The 25129-nt window shown below is 45.4% G+C and overlaps 1 protein-coding gene across 3 annotated transcripts in view; it reads left to right on the forward strand.

Annotated features, from left to right (window-relative positions):
- The window catches only part of LMCD1 (LIM and cysteine rich domains 1), a 67710-nt gene extending 44704 nt beyond the window's left edge, over nucleotides 1-23006 (forward strand). For all 3 annotated transcript variants that reach the window (XM_004033532.5, XM_031009521.3, XM_019024592.3), the window contains 3 exons: nucleotides 3359-3694; nucleotides 20304-20519; nucleotides 22317-23006. In XM_004033532.5, coding sequence (XP_004033580.3) covers nucleotides 3359-3694; nucleotides 20304-20519; nucleotides 22317-22475 — 711 coding nt within the window. In that variant the 3' untranslated portion in view covers nucleotides 22476-23006. The remainder of the gene's footprint in view (nucleotides 1-3358; nucleotides 3695-20303; nucleotides 20520-22316) is intronic.
- Nucleotides 23007-25129: the final 2123 nt, after the last annotated feature.

Raw genomic sequence — 25129 nt, forward strand, 5'->3', positions numbered from 1 at the left:
TGAATCTCTGACTATAACTTGGAGCAGAGTAAGAGCTCATTTAGGCGTCTCTCAGGTGTTAGCAAAATTCGTATTTCTTTCTTGAGAATTCTTACATTTTGCAAAAGCCTGAAGCAGCTAGGAATCGTCCACTGGCCTTTCCTCAGATCTCTGTCCAGTGCTTGAGAATCCCAGTTGTTTATCTCACTAATTTTTTTGTTTGCCAGTATTTTATTGAAACAGTAGTGCAAGTAAAGTCCAGGAGCCAGCTTCTTGCATCAGATTTACCAGGATTCTTGTTAAAAATGCAGATTCCTGTACCCCACACCTCACCTACTGGATGGAGATCTTGATTGGGGCTTGGTGCCCGGGAATCTGCATGTTAGTAATTTTTCACAGGGTTATTGTACACTGTGTCCATTGAGAGATACTACTTTGACATATGTAGCTGGTGAGTCTAACTGTAATCAGAGATTTGAAAAGAGAAAAGCCACAGATAGAAAAGCAAAGAGGGTCAGGTGCGGTGGCTCACACCTGTAATCCCAGCATTTTGGGAGGCCGAGGTAGGTGGAGGTCAGAAGTTCAAGACCAACCTGCCAACATGGGGAAACCCCGTCCCTACTAAAAATACAAAAATTAGCCGGGTGTAATGGCTCACGCCTATAATCCCAGCCACTCAGGATTCTCCTGCTGAGGCAGGAGAATCGCTTGAAGCTGGGAGGCAGAGATTGCAGTGAGCTAAGATCAGGCCATTGCACTCCAGCCTGGGTGACAGAGCAAGACGCTGTCTCAAAAAAACAAAACAAAAAAAAAAAAAAAAAAGAGAAAGTCAGTAGCATGTAGATCAGGAGTGTCCAATCTTTTGGCTTCTCTGGAAGAAGAATTGTCTTGGGCCACACATAAAATACACCATCACTAACGATAGCTGGTGAGCTTAAAAAAAATCACAGAAAAATATCATAATGTTTTAAGAATGTTTATGAATTTTTTACAAATTTCTGTTGGGCCACATTCAAAGCTGTCCTGGGCCATATGTGGCCCATGGGCTGTGGTTGGACCAGCTTGGTAGGCGCTGTGGTAGTGTTAAGTAATCCTATAGCCACCCTAGGGTTTACGATCCTCATTTTTACAGCTGAAGAACCTGTGCAGAGAGACGGCATGACATGGCCACAGTCACACCGCCGGCATGCCTACGACCAGGATTTCAGTTCAGGACAAGCTGATTCCAGAGCCTTTGCTCTTGCTACTACAGTAGAAGGGATATGGCCTGCCCTCAGGGATTGAACTGTCCCGCTAGAGGGTCAGCTCAAATACACTAGGAATGGTTAAGGACTAGGGAGAGACCAAAGCATACAGTGCTGCTTGTAAGAACAGGAAAGAAGAGAGAGGGCTTTTCCTCCCAGGGGCAGGGGGAGGTGTAAGTCCATGAGTGAAGGTAGAAATCAAGCCCATCAATTGTGGGGCCAGTGAGAAGAGAGCGCCGAGTGGGACACAGGTTTTGTGAAGGCAGCCAGCTGGCATAATTTTTGTCATTATACTGTAAGAGTTTTATCAACTGGCTACCGTCCAGCAAATGATACTAAAGAAGAGGTTTAAAAGCAGCAACTTTTCTTTGGTGATAGAGGCAAACTAGTAAATGTAATTATTACCATTAATTGAAAGTCAGAGAACAAAGCAAAATGAGCTTTATTCAAATTCTGATGGAAAACCTAGCCCATGAGTAAATGTAGACTCCTTTTTGTTCCACTGCCATCCAAAATTGAAAACTACAGTGTTCCTAGGAGAATAAGCGATAAAATAATGATTATTATTAGCAAGTAGAGAGGCAGCTACTTAACGAACAGATAGAGCACACATTAGCAGATGCAAACAAGTGTCTCTTTCTCACACGCAAGATTGTTCCCTGTCCCACACCATGACATGGGCTGGCCCAGTCACAGGAGAAACAGAACCCACTGACCAAGGACTCATGTTAAATGGTACACACGCACAGAAAATAGCATTTAAATACATTAAGTACAACCCTGCTTGTTATTTGTTCCAGGCAGAAAGAAGACTGGGTGCCCTTATTTAATAAATATACATAGGAAATAGTCTGGAAGGATAAACACAAAGTTGTTGGCAAGCTGTTACCATGAGCCAATAAGGTGTAAGTTTTTAAAATCCTTTTTAAAACAAAGGACAGTCATACACCACTTAATGCTGGGGTTTCATTCTGAGAAATATGTCCTCAGGTGATGTTGTCTTTCTGTGAATGTCAAAGAATGCACTTACACAGCCAGGCGCGGTGGCTCATGCCTATAATCCCAGCACTTTGGGAGGCCGATGCGGGCGCATCACTAGGTCAGGAGATCAAGACCATCCTGGCTAACACAGTGAAACCCTGTCTGTACTAAAAATACAAAAAATTAGCCGGGCGCAGTGGCGGGTGCTCATGCCTATAATCCCAGCACTTTGGGAGGCCGAGGCGGGCGCATCACTAGGTCAGGAGATCAAGACCATCCTGGCTAACACGGTGAAGCCCTGTCTGTACTAAAAATACAAAAAATTAGCCGGGCGCAGTGGCGGGCACCTGTAGTCCCAGCTACTCGGGAGGCTGAGGCAGGAGAAAGTCGTGAACCCGGGAGGCAGAGCTTGCAGTGAGCCGAGATCACACCACTGCACTCTAGCCCGGGCAACAGAGCGAGACTCCATCTCAGAAAAAAAAAGAAAAGAATGCACTTACACAAACCTAGATGGTGTAGCCTGCTACGCATCTAGGCTACGCAGTATAGCCTATTGCTGCTAGGCCACAAACTGTACAGCATGTGACTGTACTGAATACTATAGGCAGTTGTAACACAATGGTCAGTCAGTATTTGTGTATATAAACATATCTAAACCTAGAAAAGGTATAGTAAAAATAGAGTATGATAATCTTATGGGACCACTATGGTATATGTGGCCCATCGTGGACTGAAATGCCGTCATGTAGCACACGATCATACGGTATGCATATGGCAAAGTGCGTGCATCTGATGTGTACAGCTTGACGAGCTTTGACACAGATACATTTCCATGGCCCTTTCACCAAGATTGAGACATAGAACACTCCCTACATACACAAGGTAGCTAAGGGATGCAGTTTTTCCTTTACTAAAGTTTTTTCTTTCATGTGTGTTTTATTTGTCACAATGGACAGTATTGCTTTTGTAATTTTCTAAAATTACAAAAGTAATCTAACTGCATTAAGTTAAGAAAATAAAGACTGTGGGTCTTTCAGTTGCTGAGAATGCTGGAAGAGAATGCATTTTTAGTTTTAGGTAGATTCTGTCATAGTTTCTTTGACTGATGAAGCCCCATCCACATCACGTTGTCTCTTCCTCCTCCTCCTCCCTAGGGACTGCAGTACATGGAGCTTATCCCCAAGGAGAAGCAGCCAGTGACAGGCACAGAGGGTGCCTTTTACCGCCGCCGCCAGCTCATGCACCAGCTCCCCATCTATGACCAGGATCCCTCACGCTGCCGTGGACTTTTGGAGAATGAGTTGAAACTGATGGAAGAATTTGTCAAGCAATATAAGAGCGAGGCCCTTGGCGTGGGAGAAGTGGCCCTCCCGGGGCAGGGTGGCTTGCCCAAGGAGGAGGGGAAGCAACAGGAAAAGCCAGAGGGGGCAGAGACCACTGCCGCTACCACCAACGGCAGTCTCAGTGACCCGTCCAAAGAAGTGGAATACGTAAGTTTCTCCCATGCTTCCAGCCAGGCTGAAACCATGCAGGCCCAGGGCTGGACAGTCAGGGCCCCGTCACGGGGCTTTGTTCCCTCATTCGTGCATTTATTCATGAATTTGTGCATTCAGCAGATATTGATTGCTCATTTACTCTGTGCCAGGCACTGTCCCATGGAAAATGATACAATACCACTGCCCTTGAAAGGCTCATAGTCCAGTGGCGGTCACAGGCAAAACCGAAACAGTTTAGAGAAGGGACATCTAAGCCTGCTTGGTGGTGAGGGTAAGCTTCAAGAAGCTGGTGAGGTACAAGCTGGTCTACGAAGAATGTCTAGGGGTCATCCAAGCCTTCAGGCTTTGAGGGGAGGATGCGTACCCTCTTAAAGAGGTGAGCATTTGCAAAAAGAGCCAGGAGTTCAAGAAAGCCCAGTGCATCTAGAAGATTAAAAGAAGTCCCACGTGATTGAAAGTGTGGCATGCTTGGGGAGCTGGGGACATGAGGCTAGGGAGGGCAGCAGAGGCTGGATTCCTGGAGGGTTCATTTCATCCATCCATTCATCAGTCAAATACTGATTAGCTTGTATTAGCTGCTATGCCCCAGGAAATCAAACAAGCAGAGGACACTGTCCCCAAACTGCAGAATGCCATGAACTTAGGACTTTATTCCAAAGGTCATAGACATGCTTTTGGTCAGAGGCACATGGTCCATGCTGTGCTTACAAAAGTTTCCTCTAGCAGTGTCTTAGTACATTTTCTGTTACTTATAGCAGAATACCTGAAACTGGGTAATTTATAAAGAAAAGGAATGTATTTCATACGTCTGTGGAGGCTGAGAAGTCCAAGGCCAAGGGGCTGCATCTGGTGAGGGACTTCTTCCTGGTGAGCACTCTCTGCAGAGTCCTGAGGTGGCTCAGGGCATCATGTGGCAAGGGGGCTGGGTGTGCTAACTCGGGTCTCTCCTCCTCTTCTTAGAAGCCAGTCCCACTCGTGTGATAACCCATTAATCTATGAAGCCATAAGTGGATTAATCCATTCCTGAGGACCTGAGCCCTCATGACCCAATCATCTCTTAAAGGCCCCACCTCTCAATACTGCCATGCAGAGGATTATGTTTCAACCTCAGTGTTTGGAGGGGATGTTCAACCCCTAGGAAGTGGCAGTGTGGAAGAAGTGCTGCTGAGGAGTGAGCCACTGGGGGCCATTTTGAGAAAACAGAAAGGAGAAGCCAGAGATGGGGAGATGAAAGCCTCATGGCTTGGTTTGTCTTAAACTGCCCCACAGAAGGCGAAAGGAATGCTTGAGGCTGGACCACGTGGGTCTAGCGTGCACTGCATTTCTGGTCCTCAGCCCCTGTTTTACCTTTTGCTCCCCCTGCCCCATCAACCAAGTGTCCTCATTTGTTTCTATGGCAATTAACTTTTGGAGATAGAAGTCCCAGCACACGAGATCCCCAAGCACATTATCTACCTTGCTGAACAGGCTGGCAGTCACACATGAGCCAGGCGACCCAGGGAAATGCCAGCCCAAACGAAGCTGCTGCCACATCCAGAGAGGGCCGGACTCTTTCTCCCTTGTAGTCACTCAAGCTAATCATCCAAAACTTGCATCCTCCATCTCCAAGCCCCATCTTATTAGCACCATCTGGGATTGCCAACCAAGAAACTGTTTTATCTGAGAACTCTAAGACCAAAGAACAAGATTTATTTCCTCTACTACAGATTTGGCAGTGACGCATAAAAGGCCCATTTCTCAGGAAGAATACATGTCCTAAGGATGTAAAAAAGAAAAAAATATTAGATCTAGTTACCATGGTCTATAAACTGGTCTTTCCCGCCCCACCCTGATCCTGGCTTCTGTCCACCCTCAAATAGCTGTTTGTTCATAAACCCTAAATACTAGATAATTCCAAGTTGGAAGGAGACCTCTAAGTCACTGTAGCATTTCCAAATCGCCATTCCCAAGAGACATGTGGATCTGACATCGTATTTTATTCTTGACTGAGCCTCGCATATTTGTCCTGTGTGGAACAAAGGCAAAGGCAGCCCGAGAACCCGGGTCCTTGCCTACAGTCAGCTTTAGGAAATGATTGTGAACTTGGGAAGCATTTAAATAGCAATACTAGACAGTAAATGGAAAAGACCAAAGTCAGAAAATAAGTAGGGATTCCAAAGGAAGCCTTTATTGGTTGGGCTAGGCTGGGCTAGCTGTGGAAGACAGACTTCTATGTCCCTGCCCCAACCACAATTTTACTTTAATTATTATGTAATTAGTGAATCGATGTCTGTCACCGTCTATAGATGCTGAGGTCTTGTTCATCTCTTATTTGCACTGATATACATAGCCATTGCTCAGTAAATATGTGACCCATGAATGAAAGTTTGAACTTAAGCCTTAAAAAATGGGATCTATTTGGATGGCCAATTTGCCTAGGTGGACGGTGCGATTCCAGTTCCACATTTATTAAGCCCCTGCTCTGTGCCAAACACTATGCTCGCACTGTCAGGGTCTATCTTTAATTCTTACAGTTGTCTGGTAGGGTGAATTTTACCAAACCCATTTTACAGGTGAGATTCAAGGATAATAGGTAACTTTTCTAAGATCCCATGGTTTCTATGGGGCAGAACCTGGATCCAATACCCTTTCTGTGATAAGATGCTAAGTTGTAAAACCCTGCTTGTTATTTGTTCCAGGCAGGAAGAAGACTGTGTGCCCTTATTTAACTCCCTTTTTACCTCCTTGAAGCAGGGGAGGTAATCCTGAAAAGGGTAGCTAGATAGGCTGACAGGCCACAGACAGTGTGTTCCCAGCAACCCCGCCATTAGGAGTGGGTGTGGGCTGCACTCCCTGACCCATCTGCCTTGCCTCACCAGCATTCACATCAAGTGGACGTGTGTGCTGGCTGCCCTGTATGCTTGCGCCCTCTCCTTTCTCATAAAAGGGCAGCATAGAACAATTACCAGAGCCAAGCATCAGGCAGGAAGCCTGACTTCTGCTCCCCTGATAAAGGGCAATGATTTTTGCAAGAAGTGGTCCAGGCATTCAACTTGAAAATAAAGGTGTGGGGAAGAAATTGTAGGACTCAGCCTGACACCCCAAAACCGAACAGAGATTTATGGGAGAAAAACGAAGGGCAAAAAGAGACATGAACATACGGCAACTGTATCGGTAACACCTGCCTGTTTATCATCTTAATCGTGTTCATTGTGTTTGTCGTTAATGTCAGCAAGTCCGTGGGCATTGCCTGAACCAAGGACAGGACTAAGCAAGTATCTGATTTAAAGCTTACAACTGCCCCAAGATGTGAAGTGGCTGTGCCTCCCCAGGCTGCTGGGCCTCAGAACTGGGATTCAAATGAACATCTGCCTAAAATCAAGTCTATGTTCTTTCCCATTTCCCAAAGCTTATTCCTAGGAGAGCTACCAGATATTTTGGACCATAAAAGGATCATGTGGCTGGCTCAGGAGACGTTAGAGTGAACATGAAACTACGTGAGTTTCTTTACAGCAGGAGTGAAAGAAACTACATGGGTTTCTTTACAGCAGAACTTCTCAGAGCCTTTAGTAGGCCAATGCTGTGGTCCTTAAACTAAAATCACCTGGAAGGCTTGTTCAACTCCAGAAGGCTGGGTCCCACTTCCAGAGCTTATTAGTAGGTGTGGGGTGGAGGCTTAGCATGTGCATTGCTAACAAGTCCTCGGGTGATGCTGGTCTGGGGCTACACCTTGAGGACCGTTGCTAACAGTGTTAAAAAGTGCCTTACATGTGAGCTCAGCAGAAATGATATCACCAATTTGGCCTATAGTGAGAGTCTAGATGGTAATATGGGCATTTTCCAGATGTATTTGGCCTCCTGGCTCTATGTATGTATGTATGTATGTATGTATGTATGTATGTATGTATGTATGTATTTTGAGATGGAGTCTCACTCTGTCGCCCAGGCTGGAGTGCAGTGGCGCGGTCTCGGCTCACTGCAAGCTCCGCCTCCCAGGTTCACGCCATTCTCCTGCCTCAGCCTTCCGAGTAGCTGGGACTACAGGCACCTGCCACCATGCCCGGCTAATTTTTTGTATTTTTAGTAGAGATGGGGTTTCATCGTGTTAGCCAGGATGGTCTCGATCTCCTGACCTCGTGATCCACCCGCCTCAGCCTCCCAAAGTTATGTATGTATTTATTTATGTGGGATAGGGGGTGGATTACCCCAAGCGAGCCCACCTTTGAGAATACTGCATAACCCTCCCTGTTCCTGGAGAGCTCTGGAAGCACAGGTGCAGAATCTACCACACTATGCTCTGTACCCTACCTTGACGGCCCCCATCCCTGATGACACTAAGTCTCTGCAATCTGAGGCCAGGGCCCCACTTTCGCCTACACCCACCCCCCACACACACACACACCAGCTGTGAGCTCCCTCGGCTCCCTCCCACCTTGTCCACCTGCTGGGGGATGTCCTTCCTCTGAGTCCTTGGGAGGTGGCCTATTGGAGCAATGGCAGGGTCAGCCTGCCAAGTTCTCCCACCCAGCCCCCCACCTAACCATCCTCATTGGAAAATAATGTCCACACCAGAGGAGCGTTATTGCAAAAATGCCTGTATGGAATTCCTACTAAGGGGCCATGTTCTGAGTGAGCCCAGATAACAGTGGTGGCCAGGTTGCATGACACACTGCTGTCTGAGCCCAGCCCACCTGCATGGCCGGGGCTGTCAGTTACACAGATCTGAACACAGTGAGCAGATTCTGACCCCACCCCCAGCTTCCCAACCCCAGGCCAGCAGACAGGCCCTACTGACAAGACGGGGCCACCTAAAATTAGCCTTGGCACCTCGGTCCACTTCAGAAATGAACCAAAAGCTGTGGCTGTCCATGCCTACCTCAGGGCAGTCCTCCGAAAGTGTTATTATTACACTGAGGTTAGGAGAGGCAGGATATCATGGGAAGGTCCTCCGGCCACCAAGTTGTCAGAGTTGCCCTCTTCATGGGGCAATACCAAGCCTGAAAAATCCCAGTCCCAGATGCTGCTGCACCCGCTGTCACCCCTGAAGAAGCGAGCCCTTTTCCATCAGTGAGGCCAATACAATTCAAAAATATTTAGTCTCCCTCTTTTCCTCACATGTCCCATTGTGCGGGGATGGAGGGTAGGAAAGAAGACAAGATGAGAATCAAGGGAAGAAAGGGGAAACTGTGAGGCTGCAGCAGGCACTGTGCAAGGTCTCAATCTCTTTACGTTTATTTTTTTAGATACGCGGCTCTCACTCTCTCACCCAGGCTGGAGTGCCGTGGCAGGATCATAGCTCACTGCAGCCACAAACTCCCGGGTTCAAACCATCCTCCCGCCTCAACCTCCCAAGTAAAAAACCTCTTTAAGTCTTTGTAACAACCAGTGAGAGAGGTTGGGGTTGTGATACCCATTTCGCAGATGAGGAAGCTGGGGCACAGTGAGGTTACCCCACGTGCTGATGAGAGTGGGGCTTTGGTCCAATCCCCAGTCCTTCTGCTTCACTGGCAGAGTGAAGTCTGAAGCCGTGTTGGGGCGGGGCCTCGGCAGGGTGGGTCCGACCATGCCAGGGGATATATAAGTGAGTGTTTAGGTTCTCCCGGGTGGGCAGCAGTGTATGGGGTAGCTTGCAGCTCAGCCCACTGAGCATTTGGGAGCCTCTTATCTGCGTACTGAGAACAATCAAAGGATTCCCATGTCCACCCCCAGTTCCACCCACTGTGGGTTCTTGTGGGCCTTTTCAGTATCAGAGATCTCCATGGCCAGGGAGCTGCCGACTCCAGCAACCTGGACCCATTCACACCAGGCTGGTGGAAGCCCCTCGCGCACTCTCCAAGCCCTGCGCTCCCCACCTGGATGGAACTGATGGGCCCCTGAGCTGGGTGGGCAATGATCTTAATGTTCTGACTGTTAGCAGCTCCACCAAGCCATTGCCTTGTAGAGAGCTCGCTGAATATTTTCTCAGAAATTAAATACACAGATTTCCCGGGCATGGTTATTTTGCCCAGGAATTTCCGCCTTTCTCCACACCCCGAACTTGTAACTGAAGAAAGGGGAAAGAAAGCCAGAGCATAGGCTTTAATGTGATCTCTACTCTTTAGCATTTACCATTCCTGCCGGGCGCCTCCCCGTCTTGCCCCTTCCCCAACCACTCCTTCCTCAGGCCAAGTGACTGCCCCAAAAGAGCAAACTTAGGAGGAGGACAGTCCATTGAGAGAAGTGAAGATGTTCCCCACAGTCATAAAAATGTGTGAATATGGTCCGAAATCATCCTCCAGGATCCTGGGAGCACAGTCTGACCCCTCTGCCCCATTTCCCCACAAGAATGCTGAGAGGGGGACGGGAGGCCTCCGTCCCCTCCCTCCCCCCCGCCAAAGGTCTGCCTTTCAGATGGAAACTTACAGCAGCTGGCGGCTCAGCCCAACTCCAGCCCCAATAGAAGGACATATTTGTGGGCAAGGGACTTCCAAGTCTTTGTCTAAGCAGATGTTTGGCTTGTGGGCTCGGCAGGCAGGCTGGCTGGCTTTCCTGCCAGCCCCACTTGGGAATTTGAAACTGCCACTCCTCCCCACTTAGTGAGCCCCATCTGAGCTGGAGGACAGGAGGGTAAGAGGCCCAGAGACAAACCTGGGGTCATTCACCCAGAGGAATCCCTGCTCCCCACAGTCCTGCCACCCCTGGCTCAGGCACCATGGGCAGGAGCCTGGGGGGAGCCGCAAAATCACTATGGTTACCAGCTTCTCAGCATCTGCCTGCCTCTTGCTTTGCAGTGGAGATACTTTAGTGACTTTCAGGGAGATCTTTTTTTTCTTCCAAAGAAACTTCCCTTTCTCCCACTTTTTATACTATAAATACTTTTCCATGTTGCCACATGGCCTTCACGAGCTTTTTTTTGAGTGGGCTGCATATTATTCCATTGATTAAAACAGGGATTGGTAAACTTTTTCTGTACAGGGCATATAGTGAATATTGAAGGTTTTTCAGGCCACATGGTCTCTGTCACGACTAATTAACACAGCTCTTGAAGCACTAAAGCTGCCATAGGCAATATCTAAACAGATGACCCTGGCTGTGTTCCAATCAAACTGTATTTACATAAACAGGTGGTGGGCTAGATTTGGCCCACAGATGGATGCAGTTTGCTGACCCCTGAACTGGAAGAATCATAAAGAATAGTTTTAGCTTTTTATTAATCTCTTTGGTTTTACTCAATTTTGTTTTGCTAATATGAGCTAAATGATGACGATGATGATGATGCTGTCATCTCCCATTCATTGACTACCTAGGTTATGCCAGGCACTGTGCCAGAGATTTTGCATGTTATTTTACTTAATCCTAAGAATTATCCTACAAAGTATATCATCCTCCTTTTTACAAACAAGGGAATTAAAAGACACTCTTAGCAAAGTTAAACAGTGTTTTCAAACTTCAGGTCACAATCCGTCAGTGGGTAATACATCAATTTAGTGGACTACAACCAGAATTTTTTTTAACTGAAAAGGGAAGAGTGTTTCAGGAGTAGTAAATATTTTTCCAGGAAGCTTTTTTTTTTCAGGAGTGTGTGTGTGTATGTGTGTGTGTGTTGGATCAGGACGTGTAATGTATTTGCTACCGTGGATCACAGACAAAAACAAAAATTTCAAAAAACAAAGCTGAGGAAATTGTCTAGTCACCTAGATGGTGAGTAGTTAATCCAGAACTAGGATCCAGACCTGCCTCACTCCAAACCTGACACAGACTCTAATTAACAGGTGTTCCCATCTCTGGAGCACCCACGCAGTTCTAAGCCCCGGGCAAGGCCGTTGCAATTGGAATGAACACATCTGAGACTCTGTCCCTGCTCAGCTGTGGACCAAGCAGCATCCTTTTGCAAGGAGCCAGTCCTTGGGCCCATGCTTGTCAGAGCTGGATTTGAGAACAACCCACACTGATGTTCTTACACGTGTAGCATTTATGAAGCCTTTCCATCTCCCTCACTTCATCACATAACCAGGGAGGGAGATTCAATTAGAAAAGTTTAATATTTTGCCTTGCTTGGCAGAGAGCCCCATAATGGATAATCTGCCCCAAGAAGAAATGTAAGGTGAAGGGGTCAGTTAACAGTAGTGACCACCAACACCAGGCTAAGGCATTTCCTATGAGCCAGGGCCTGCCACGATGTGCTACAGATGAGAAAACTGGGGTTCAGAGGGTTGGATGATTTTTCCAAGAGCTTCACCAGTGATGAAGCCATGGCATGAACCATGTTCCAAAGCACATGACCCAAACCGTTGCCCACCCACCCTGCCCATTCTGCACCATAGGGAGCCTTGGGAAGACTATACAGTGTGGGGAAACAGAACTCAAGAGAGCTAAAGATGCCAGAAATGATGTTAGACTACAAAAGAAAGAAACACACACATAAAAACCTCTGGGATACATGAGGCTGCAAAGCAAAGATGGTAAATAGTCACCATAAGAGGAAATGGAGAGATGCTGTTTATAAACAAATTGTTGAGTATTTGTGTTGGAAAGAACCCAGTGCCTGAATTCAAGGCCCTTGTGTTAATATTTACTGTATTGTAGTAGTGAGATTTCCACGAGGCACTCTGGGTTTAGACTGGATAGGCCTTTGGATAAGAGCCTTTTGGAGGAAAACAACACAATTCAGACAGAATTTCTGGCAAACCCGAGACAGAGATTATTGCTGATTTAGAGCCTTCTCATATCTGCTGATCCCTCTCTGAAGGCCAACACAGTTCAGTCCTTAGAGACAGTTCTTCAGCTGAGTAACTCTTGGCCATTGTCCCGAGTCTGCTGTTGCCTAAAACACTTTGTGTCCTGGTTACTCCCATTTCAGAAACCTTAATAATTCTGCATGTACACATTTGATGTTTCTGTCACCTAGGGCTGCATATCAAAGCATCCCAAGGCATATGGCTGAAACCAACATGTATTTTGCTCACAAATCACCATTTTGGCAGGGTTCAGTGGGGACAGCTTGTCTCTGTCCATTCGGTGTCGCTTGAAGGAGCTTGCAGGCCAGAGACTGGAATCACCTGAAGCTCGTTCACTCATATGCTTGAGCTAGAGGCTGGGAAGACACACACAGCTGGTACCCTCCCTTGACCTCCTTGACCTCTGAGGTCTCTCCACGTGGTTGCCCTCAGATGGAAGCTTCAGGATACCAAGACTTCTTTCCTGTCAGCTGAGGGCTCCCAAGGTGTGTGTACTGAGAGAGAGAGCCCAGAGGAAAACACTGCCTTTATTACTACCCTGGGAGCTGCATAGCATCACTTCATCCATGTTCTGTTCTATAGAATTGAGTCACTAAGGTGGGACCATATTCATGGAAAAGGAATTAAATTCTATGTTGGTTGGAAGGGTATCCAAGAAATTTGCCAACATGACTTAAACACCCATGGCTGAGGGAACCCCACAACTCTGCAGGGTCCTAACTTTTGAGCAGCTGAATCTAAAATGTTCCTCAGCTTTCTTGAGGCAGGTGTTTACAAATTGCAAAGGCCCCAATATTCAAAATCTTTCATTTCAATTAAGAATATCATGCCATTAGAATAAGGAACAAGGCAACACTTTACTGGCACAGGAAGAAACTTCCCATTTGTTCTATTTCTGAAAGGTTTGTTTCACACATCCTCTACCCAGGTGGGAAATAGTCTGCAAACAAGGTCACATGACAAATGTTGGAAACGTTCTCACGAGCAAGCTCCAATCTTAGATATTTGGGAACATGAACAAGAAACAACTGATATGCTAATTATAAAGCATTCTTCTCCATGCCTTTTACCATAGTCCCAAAGAACTTCCATTTGACCATACTAGCTCCTTAATAGGCGAAGTAACCTGAGAATGGCCTCATTGGTCTTTCTTAAAAAATAGTGTTGAATTTAAACATCCCAGGAATTCAAATGAGCCTTTGTTGTAACTGAACTGAATTGGTGATATCAGTTTTGCTGAGCTTATGTATAAAGTTATTTTTAAACAGTCTATAACAGCGGTTCTCAAAGTGTGGCCCCGACCACACCAGCATCCCCTAGGAACTTGCAAATTCTTGTGCCCCACCCCAGATCTACTGTATCAGACACTGTGGGGAGGTGGTGGCGGTGGGGGAGCAGAGATATGTTTTAACTAGCCCTCTAGGGGATACTGAGGCAGGCTCAACCCTGAGAACCACTGTCTCCAGGGTCAGGATCAGATATGGGGAGGAGCAGGCCCTCCAAGCAGGGGATGAGTGGAGCTGAGTCTGGAGCAGTGGCAAATGATGAAAAACTCACACGACTCGATTCTCTGGCCTTGCACAAATGGAGAGAACTGATAGGGGAAAAAATAGAGCTCATCAGTGGCAGGAATGACCTCCTGCTAGTCTACATGCCCTTGGTATCATGGAAGGAAATCCAGGCCTCCAAACCTGCCTTCAACATATCTTTGTCATTTTAGGAAAGTGGGCTTTACATTTCTAGCCTGCAAGGTTACATTTCCCTCTGGGCTTTACATTTCTAGCCTGCAAGGTGGGCAGAGTTAAGGAATACACGAGATTTTAGCAAATCATTATTGAGCCCTTATAAAGTCCAAAACCTCCATTATGTCATTTAACTCACACGACAGTCCTATGAGGTTGCTATCATTGCTATCGCCATTCAACAGGTGAAAAACCAGAGGCACAGATAAGTTAGTTCATTTGCCCAAGGTCACACAGCTATGAACCCAGGCAGTCTGACTTGGTATCTCCCCTCTCAGCCACCTGTTGCAATTTAGAAATTGCAAACCTCGCTACAAAGAATTGTGGGAGAGACTAAGTTTGTGCTGAGAAAGGGCCAGGATGATGGGACCCAAGTAGGCTGGCATTCTGACTCTCGGCTGCTCGCTTGTCTCTCGTGGCTGAGGGACCACCATACAATAGATCCAGGACAACCTCAGGTCTCTCATCCTTTGAGATGACTGAGTTAAGGATGCAGAAAATGGCTTAGAGGCAAGAAGAGCACATTTCATCCTGACACATGTTGAGAGGGCTCCTTACCTGGACATCTTGTTTTCATAGAGTGATAATGATACTGTTTGCTTAAAAGGGCTGGCTACTGGTAGAAACCAGTCCAAGAGTCAGGGATGCTAGGGAGAACAGTGAGGGAAGAAACGCTCCTCCAAGAGGGGCGTCACAAAGTGCTTTCCAATGGATGAGAAGGTTGCAAACAAGCTCTGTGAACAAGAATTTTCCTTCCTTCCTTCATACTGCTGCGAGAATATCTCCCTACAGTGCAAATTAGAACCTTGAACTCCTCATCTCAAGAACCAGTAACGGGTTAGGTGCAGTGGCTCATGCCTATAATCCCAGCACTTTAGGAGGCCAAGGCGGGAGGATCCTTTGAGCTCAGGAGTTCAAGACCAGTCTGTGTAACATAGTGGGACCCCATCTCTACAAAAAATTTAAATATTTTTAAAATGTCTTAAAAAGAACCAGTCGTGGCTACCCATTGCCTCCAGAGTGAAGTCCCAACCCATAACCTGGTTTCTAAGCCACCCATGATCACCCTAAACTGCCTTTTGGACCTGATATCCCCCGCCTTCCTTCAGTGTATCATCAGGGTGCCTGCCGGTGCTCCCCAGACCAATCCAGGTGCATTTCTATCCCTCTCCCTTTCCCTACTTTCATGTCAATTCACATTTGGAAATGTGGAGTGGGGAGCCCCATTGATATATCATGGTGTTACCCAATGGGGTGTAGTTTGGTGAACTGACACGAAGTCCCTTTTGTGTGGGAGGGAAAGAGCTGGAAATTTCATTCTGTAGAAATAAGAAACCAGACAGACAACTCACTTTGTATTCAGACAGCCCTGGCCAAAGAGTTTACAGTTCCCAGCTATGCAGGAGGGAGGGTGAAAATAAGTAGATGATGATTGGTCACTGATTTTTTGTCTAGACCCCCTGATGGGCTCCAAGCCAGCTGAATCTCAATCATGTGAAGAGGAACAGGGTTTTCATTTGGGCGAAAAACTCACACCACTCATTCTTGGGGGTGTAATTGAAACCACAAATCTAGCATGTTCTAAGGAACATTATCAGGCACAGTCAGGATCCAGTTCAAGATATATCTAGTTGACCAAACACATTCCTTATATAGGCAGTCATTCAACAGCTCCTACGCTCAGAAACTACTATCAGTACATGATGTTCCTTGTAATTCAGTGTTCTTTTCCTAATTTTCACCATTTTAATGTTTATTTCCTCTTCAATATATGAGTATATTAAGTATGTAATCAAAGTATATAAGTTAAGAATAGTAAGTGTGCAAACTCTTATATGCTTCCCTGTCTTCACATGGCAAAAAAATAAATATTTCTATTTTGGCTGAAACATAGTTGATACTTACTAAGTTTAAATTAGCATCTAAAGCCAGGGTCAGCAAACACTTTCTTTGGAGGGCCAGGTGATAAATATTTTAGGAGATGTGAGCCAAGAGCCAAAATTGCAATATCATGTGGGCACTTTATGTAACAAGAGAGAAAACAACTTTCCATGGGTTTTTTAAATGAAATTCAAAAGATAATAAAAATAATTGAGCACAGAGGTTTTTTTTTTTCCAATATAGGTCTACTAATGAGAAAAGTAGAAGGGGTTCTTTCTTGGGAGAAAACATTTCACTGAATTGGAGGGCAAATGTAAAATCCAGTCTTCATTCTCATGGGGCTTGCGAGAACAGACAGTGGCCGGGTTTGGCCACGGGCCGTAGCTTACTGACGCCGGATCTCAAGTCCACATGATGGAGTAGAAAGAACTTTGGCTTTGGAGTCAGGTTTGGCCTCTGTTCAAATCCTAGCTTTGCCTCCCATCAGCTGTGCATTACTGAGCAAATCACTGAATCTCCCTGACCTTCAGTTTTGTAATTTCTAAGAGAGAAGATAATGATTTTCCGAATAGAAAAATAACTCTAGAAGGAGAAATAACTCTCTCGGGCTTATGTAAGGGGTAACAGTAATGAGAGCAAAGTCCTGAACACAGTGCTGGATGCAGACACGCTGTAGGGAGATGACAGCCATTGTCGTTTCCATCATCATTATCGGGGCTTACAGGAGCAGGGGATAACTCCAAAATGACTCAAAAGATTGTGTGGATTGAGAATGTCAAGTTCCCATTCTTTAGAGGATGAGAATAGGCAAGTTATAAATGTGCGATGGATGGATACCTGAATGAACCAGTGAATGAATGAGCATTTAGCAACTTTCACTGCTCCTGGGAACTGGCAGAAGACAGAAATCTAGAGCTCTCACAGAGAACTTCTCCCAGGCACACTCGCCCTCCCCACAAAGCCCTAATCCTAACTGAAGCTGAGGAACAACATGAGTTGAGGTCCACCTTGTCATGGTTTCTGAGCAGGCCAGTGAAAATGTTACTGGCAGTAAAAGACAGATAAAGGAGCCCCAGATGGAAAGAGGATGACAAACAGCCAGGCACTGGCCACATTAACTGCTGAGAGGCCCTGTAGGGAAGCTGCTTCTCACCTCTAGCCATTGGGCATGCTGCTCCTTTGCCATGCTGCTCCTTTGCCATGCCAGAATGCATTCTCCTAGGAGCCCTCCTAGCCCTTCAGGCAATTCCCTGAGTTTAGTCTCCCCGCCCGACCCAGCTCAGTTCCCATAGAAAGCCACAGAGCCAAGGGCGGCAGTTTGAATCCCAGCTCTGTTTCTTGGCTGTGCCCCCCTTCACAAGCTATTTTGTCTCCTTGGGCCTCGCTGGTCTTATCTATAAAATGAGTGCATTTCCTGTGTACCTACATCTCCTACCCAGAGGATTGCTGTGAGATAAATAGGAATGTGGTTGATCCCTAGCCCCTCATCCCTCAGAGAGGCCTCTCCTGCTAAGGTGGTCCCTGCCATCCACCCCCAAAGTCACTCTCCATTCCCTTACCCTGTGATTGTTTTCCTAGTATTTATCACACCCCATGATTATCTCATCTGTTTTTTTATATATTTATTTTCTGCCTCCATACACACAAAGCTCCAGTTTCCCTGAAGGCTCTGGCATTATCTGCCTGGGTCACTGCTGTATCCCCAGCATCTAGTCCAGGGCCTAGCACACAGTAGATGCTCAGTAAACATGGATGAGCCCCTGAAAGGCAAGAGTGTTTTGAAAGCTCCCAAGAACTTTCCACAACTGTCTCTGGAGCCCAGCTCTCTGCTGCACTTAGTCTAAACCTGTCTCTAAGGTGCAGACAGATGCATCATCTGCTAGTGTCTTCCACATTCATCTGTTGTCCCCTAAGTAGGAAGTATGAGGTTGGAGGGCAGAGGTTTCCAAATATTTATTGTTCATCTACTATGTGCCTGGCACCGAGGAGATGTGAAAGCAAGCATAGTTGGATGTGGCTCCTGCTTCCATCTAGTGTAGAAAGAACAGGTATCAAACAACCATACAGAGAAAGGTAAGCAGAGAAGCTTTATTATGGACTTAATTGCCCCTGGAAGGAGGTCAGAGAAGATTTCCCAGAACAAAAGATCTTTAAGTCTCACATCTGAAGAATGAAAGGGAGTTAATCAGGCAAACAGGAACAGGAACAATGTACCAGACATCCTGAACAGCATGGGCAAAGGCCTCGTGGCAGGGTGGAGCATTCCTTCATTCAGCAACTATTGATGGGGAATTTACGTGTGCGGGGCCCAATAGAGGGTCCTGGGTCAGAGCTACAACCAAGCAGCCTCTCTCTGCCCTCTGCTGCTAGCCGCTTAGTGGAGAGAACAGATATAAATTAGATAATTCCATAGGTATTTAAAAAATAATGTTAGCTAACATACATGAAGTCCTTTTGGGGGATCTGCCAAAATCATGCATGGGTTCCAAATAACTTATGTAGATACTTGGCCCTGGAGGAGATGGAGCACTCTTTAGACATGGAGGGCTTGGTGACTTCCTTCCAAAGAGGATAGTATGGAAGTGGGGAGAAGAGTCACTTTACAGTGAAGAATCTGACAAACACTGCCTCCACCAGAAGGTCAAAGTCAACCACAACAGTGAGAAGTGAGGGCGACAGTATGTACCCTTGAAGGATGTGATAAAAGGAGCAGTTTGCCCCGTGATCTTCCTCCCAACGTACTCATCATAGTAACATCAGGCAAATCCCAACTGAGGGACATTCTACAAAACACCTGACCAGTACTCCTCAAAACTGTCATGGTGGCCAAAAGCAAAGTCTGAGAAACTGTCCCAGCTAGGAGGAGCCTCAGGAGACATGACAATTAAGTGAATCTGGGATCCTGGAATAGAAAAAGGACATTGGGTAAAGTTTATGAACACCTGAATAAAGTTTGGACTTTAGTTAATAATAGCATATCAATATTGGTTAATTAATTATGACAAATATACCTTATTAACGTAAGATGCTAATAACTCAAGAAACTGAGTGTGAAGTATATAGAAATTCTCTGTACTGTTTTTGCAATTTTTCTGTAACTCTAGAACTACTCAAATATTATTATTATTATTATTTGAGACAAGGTCTCACTCTGTCACCTAGGCTGGAATGCAGTGGCACGATCATAGCTCACTGCAGCCTCAAAGTCAAACTCCTGGGCTCCAGCAGTCCTCCCACCTCAGCCTTCTGAGTAGCTAGGACTACAAATGAGCACCATCACAACTGGCTAATTTTTAAATTTTTTTGTAGAGATGGGGTCTTGCTATGTTGCCCAGGCTGGTCTCAAACTCCTGGCCTCAAATGATCCTCCTACCTCCAGTTCCCAACGTGCTAGAATTAAAGGCATAAGGCACCACTTCTAGGCAAAAATATTATTTATTAAATATTATTTAAAACTCTTCATGCATGGGTAAAAAGATCCATTCAAATTGCAAGGTAAACAAACAGGTTTTAATGTAACCAAATATGAAAGGTTCACTGATGTGCTTTCAGATTTCACACTGCAGCTAACCTGAGAAACTGTCCTCTGTCAAATTTTACTATAGTATCAAAGAAGAATATCCACAGTTGCCTGGAAGGCCTTTTAAAATGCATCGTCCTCCTTTTTCCAACTTTATGTCAGTGTGAGTTCAGATTTTCTTCATGTATTTCAACCAAAACAACAGCATGCAAAAGATGGGCTGCAGAAGCAGTTATGGGAATCCAGCAATCTTCTGCAAGTCATTGAAGAGATTTGCAGATATATAAAACAACGTCTTAAAATTTTCTTCTCACTACTTTGTTTTGAAACATATAGTTATTTTAGTAACAAGATAGGTATGTTAATGTATTACAGGTTTAGTATTGTCATTTTTAAATGAATAAAAAAAATTTAAATTGTTCTCAGTTTTAATTTCTCTTATGGTAAATATCAATAGCTATTACCTACATGAACAAAAACTCTGTGGGGGTCTTGATAATTTTTAAGAGTATAAAGGGTACTGAGACCAAACAATTTGGGAATCACTGTGCTAAATAAATAACTTTATTTAGTCCTCATGAATAGCCTGTTAGGTAGGCAATATTATTGTGCCGCTTTGCAGATGACAAAACTGAGGCACGAAGAGGTATAGTGACTTGCCCAAGGTCACCCAGGAAGTAGAGAGGCTGGAGCTGGAATTCGAACCCATGTCACTGTGCTCTCCTGACTTCCTTGTCTCCTGTGGTCCTTCCCCATCCTTCCAGGTCTGCGAGCTCTGCAAGGGAGTGGCCCCTCCTGACAGCCCCGTGGTCTACTCGGACAGGGCAGGCTACAACAAGCAGTGGCACCCCACCTGCTTTGTGTGTGCCAAGTGCTCCGAGCCGCTGGTGGACCTCATCTACTTCTGGAAGGATGGTGCACCCTGGTGCGGCCGCCATTACTGCGAGAGTCTGCGGCCCCGGTGCTCTGGCTGCGATGAGGTGGGAGATAGCCGCGAGATGGGTTGAGGGGCTTGAGGGACACTGCTGAGGGTAAAAGCCCAGAGGCCAAGAGGAGTATGGCTTTGTGGATGATGTGTTCTACAGACTGGGAAACTGAAGTCAGGCCTCACTGCATGCTCTCAACCTTCATTTTCTCATCTGCAAAATGAGGCAGACAACCATGGGATTGTTGGGAGGGGTCAGACAGAGTGCCAGTGAATCTTGTCCTTGGCATAATGCCTAGCACTTAGTAAGTACTCAGAACATAGCAGGATGAACCAGGAGGCATTGCCCATGTTCAAACCTGTATCTACATCTCTTATTATTATTATCATGTGGTTACCTAACTCCGGAGCCTCAGTTGAGTCTCAGTTTTACTACTTATAAAATAGGGATGGGACCAGCGCCCATCCCTTAGAGTGGCTATGAGGATAGATGAGATAATGCATGAAAATGCTTGCCACAGGGCCTGACCTAGGAACTTATAAATGGTAGCTGCTATTAGTCTTACGATAATATACTATAACATAATATGAGACTTAACATTAATATGACACAATACAATACAATATGATAGAGATGCTATGAAAGAGATTCAAGTCTCTGATACTGGTTTGATGAAAGTAACTCTAAGGTGTATTAATAATGGCAATACTAATTATGATCATAGTATGTACTATTTGCATGCCTTTGGTTGCAGGCAATATACTAACTTCATCTTTGGCATGTATGAAGGTTAGAAATGTCTTCTTTATATTGAACCAACATCTATTTTCTACCACCTTCTACGAATTGGTCACCATATGAAGTTAAGACCCTGTAGTCCTCTTACCTAATAACTCTGTTATTAAGTGATGTTAAGAAGGAAAAGGACTGTCACAGGCCTGCCCTGGAGCCTCATTTTTGAAGTGACAACAGTATATGCACAATAACAATTCTCTATCATTTATTAAGGGCTTACAGTGGGTCAGTAATTTGCTACATACTTTATGTACAACATGCTATTTATATCACAACAATCGTTTAGGGAGAGATAAGCATGATTTTTTCTCATTTCACATTTAAGAAAAGTGCAGCTCTGAAAGGTCAATGCTAATCAGATAGCCCTGACTTTGTGTCAGTCAACATTCTAAGCCTTTCATATGTAGTTGGTCATTTGGCAATCATAGAAACTTATGGGATGGAAAGTATTTATATCCCCATTTTACAGATGTGGAAGCTGAGGCACAGGGGGATTAAGTAATTTGCCCAAAGTCACAAAGCTGGTAGATGTCTTAAGTGAAAACTCATACCCAGTTCTTGTTTGACTCCAATACTAGAAGGCCAATTAAACACTATGCTCCTCTGCACTTCCTGAGCCTCAGGGGATCCTTACAATATGTCTATTCCAAGTGTCACTTCATTCCAAGCCCAAGTGACCCTCTGTATTCTTGCTCTTGATGATTGGCCACTGGCAGTTTATCTATCCTTAAGCTTTCTTCACCAGGGTGTGTAATCCCACCTTGGAACTAAACTTTAGATTTGACCCAAAGAGTATCACAGATAGCTAGATAAGTAAAACCTGCCTGTAGTGGAGGATTTTTTTTATTCCATCTGAGAAGCTAAGATGAAACCACAACCTTCACCAAATATTATCCTTACTGCCTCAAATTTATGCCAGATTTTTCCACTAAGGCTTTAAAAGGTCAAAACAAGAATAGGATGGGATGAACCACCACCCTATAACTTGTCCTAGATATACCGTCTCTACCTAGGGACAGAAACTGAGTCGTGCATTTCTCCTGCTCCCCTCCCCAGATAATATTCGCTGAGGACTACCAGCGTGTGGAAGATCTGGCCTGGCACCGAAAGCACTTTGTCTGTGAGGGTTGTGAGCAGCTGCTGAGCGGCCGGGCGTACATTGTCACCAACGGTCAGCTTCTGTGCCCAACTTGCAGCAAGTCCAAACGCTCCTGAAGGGCTGCCCACCCACAGCCAGAATCCACAGGATCCCACCGAGGGGAGCCAGGTGTGCCGAGACCACCCTAAGGGTCCGACGTGACAGCAAGCAAGTGAAATAAACAATGATTTGCTTTTCAGTGAGAATATATATATGAGATATATATATATGTATATATATATATTCTAGGTTGGGTGGTGGTAGATCCTTGAGGGTCAGTAGTTTCAAAACCAAAAATATTCTAAGAAGTCTTAGGATGGAGTTCCTTTTCTTTCTGTTGTTGTTTCCCAGCTACAACCAACTAAAGACACAAATGGCGTTCTGCAAGGGGACTCTGGGAGGAGTTTTCCAGAATGCAATTCCGAGTGAGCAAATCGCATAGCTGTAGAATGTGCGTGCTTTTTTGTGGACACAGGAGCTCCTCCAGGAGCAGGCTGGGATCCCAACTATCGCTTGTTGCCTCTTTTTCAAGTGGAATTTGAATTTTAAATAAACAACTTTTTTTGGCATGATAAACAGATCAATAAAAGTTTTGTGAATTCCACATACACCCTTATCTAATTATTTACACCATGGCAGTGATTTTGCAACACCCAGTGCTGGCAGAAAATATAGTAAAATACTAATGAGCCTCTCTATCAATGTATCTCATCAGACTTCCACTGGGAGTGTAGGCTTTGGGACAGAACCCCCGCCCCACCTTCCTATTCCAGATACTCCCAGATCACTAACGTAACAAAGGTATCATGTTTTATGGTACACTAAAAAGTGGCCTGCTGGGAACTGATGAGCTTCTCTTTAGCCAGGGACCTGACTCAGCTGCCCTCAGAGCCCAGGAAAATAGTGAATGAACCCCTCTGGGAATAAGACCAGTACTGGGGAACCACTGAACAGGGGCCACCTAAGCTCCACCAATGGGTGCCACATGGGATGTGGTGACTAATGTGGGCAGATCTTTAAAAATACAGCACTTTTTCAAATGCCAAAACAATCAGAAATAAAATTTTTTCAATAAAAATTAATCTAAAATTTAACAATGCCACTTTTATGAGAAATCTCAATTTTTAATGTTGCCAACTAAACATTGAATGAGTCAAGTAGAATAGGTCTTTGGGCCAAATTGTATCTCCATTTTATGGTCTCTCTGAACATTTTCAGCTCTTAAATTAATTTCTTTCCCACAGTTTCTAAGAAAAACATATTTTTCTACTGGGAGTATAAGGATGAAAAACACACAAGTCCTAGGAGCTTACAGTCTGGTCGCCAGTGGTTTTCTTTCTTGAACTTCCTCATCTGCTGCCAGTTTTCTTTAACCTCACCGTCCAAATTTCACTCTGACCATCTCGTACCTAGAAAACCCCCATTCCTGTGCTTTATAAGTTTCACCAAAGCCATTGCTATATCCTCCCAAGGCAGTGGTTTTCTGCTCCCAGCTCGTTTCTCTAGTCACCCTCAGTTTCCTCGTCATGTTCATCTTCTCAAAGATAAGTTTCAAGTGTGTCATTTCCTTCACTCAATCTCCATGGCTCTTCATTGCCTGCCAAGTTAACAACCAAGTCCTCATGGACATTTGAATCCTTCCAAAACTTGGCTTATGTCTTTCTGGCCTTGGAGCCCTTTATTTCCCTAGATTTCTAGTTCCCTATTCTTCCTAAGCATGCAGAAGCTCCCTCTGATCAAGCCCTTCCCTTTGCTTTTGCTAGTTGAGGACTGGCTACCTGAAGACCAACTCTGGCTGTTGAAATTCTATTCGTCCTATAAGGTGCTTCTCAAGCATAACCTGCTTCTCTGGCACTTTCCTGAAGCACCAGTGAAATATTCACCAATTCATCATTCATTCATCCATTCCACAAGTATTTCAGTGAGCACGGCAAAGTTCCAATTCCCATGCTGAATATAGGGGATACAAAAAGAACAGTGACCCCTACACCCATAGATGTTACGGTCTGTGGGGGAGATGGGCCTCAAGCAAATATTCTCACAAGTCAATGCAAAATTACACTACTGTGCCTGCTATAAAAGGAAGATTTGTGTTACTATAATGCATGTAAACTGGACTTAGGAATATCGAGAGAGGTGCCCCTGGGAAAGTGACGCTTGAACTGGGCTGTAAAGGATGAGTAGCCTTGCCAGGCATAGTGGCTCAGGCCTGTATTCTCAGCACTTTGGGAGGCCAAAGCGGGTGGATCACTTGAGCCTAGGAGTTCGAGACCAGCCTGGGCAACATGGCAAAACTCCACCCCTACAAAAAATACAAAAACTATCTGGCATGGTGGCACACCTGTAGTATCAGTTACTCTAGAGGATAACCTGAGCCCAGTAAGTCAAGGCTGCAGTGAGCTGTGATCATGCCACAGCACTCCAGCCTGGGTGACAGAGTGAGACCCTGTTTCCAAAAAAAAAAAAAAAAAAAAAGGATGGGTTGCCTCTAAGTTGGCAAAGAGAGGAAGGACAATGGTTAAAGATGGATACATGAATGCATGTGCAAAGGCCCTGTGGTGGAAGCCCCACCAGTTTATTCAACACCTATTTGCTGGTGTTGGAGATACAGTGGTGAACATGGCCCATGGATGGAACTGAAAGAAAACTGGTGTGGCAGGAGCACAGAGCATGGTGAGGAGGGTGGGCCTGGGGCATGAGAGGCAGGCATGGCCAGCCTGCTCCAGTTCTG

This window comes from Gorilla gorilla, chromosome 2 (assembly GCF_029281585.2).
Source record: "Gorilla gorilla gorilla isolate KB3781 chromosome 2, NHGRI_mGorGor1-v2.1_pri, whole genome shotgun sequence".
Taxonomy (NCBI): Eukaryota; Metazoa; Chordata; class Mammalia; order Primates; family Hominidae; genus Gorilla; species Gorilla gorilla.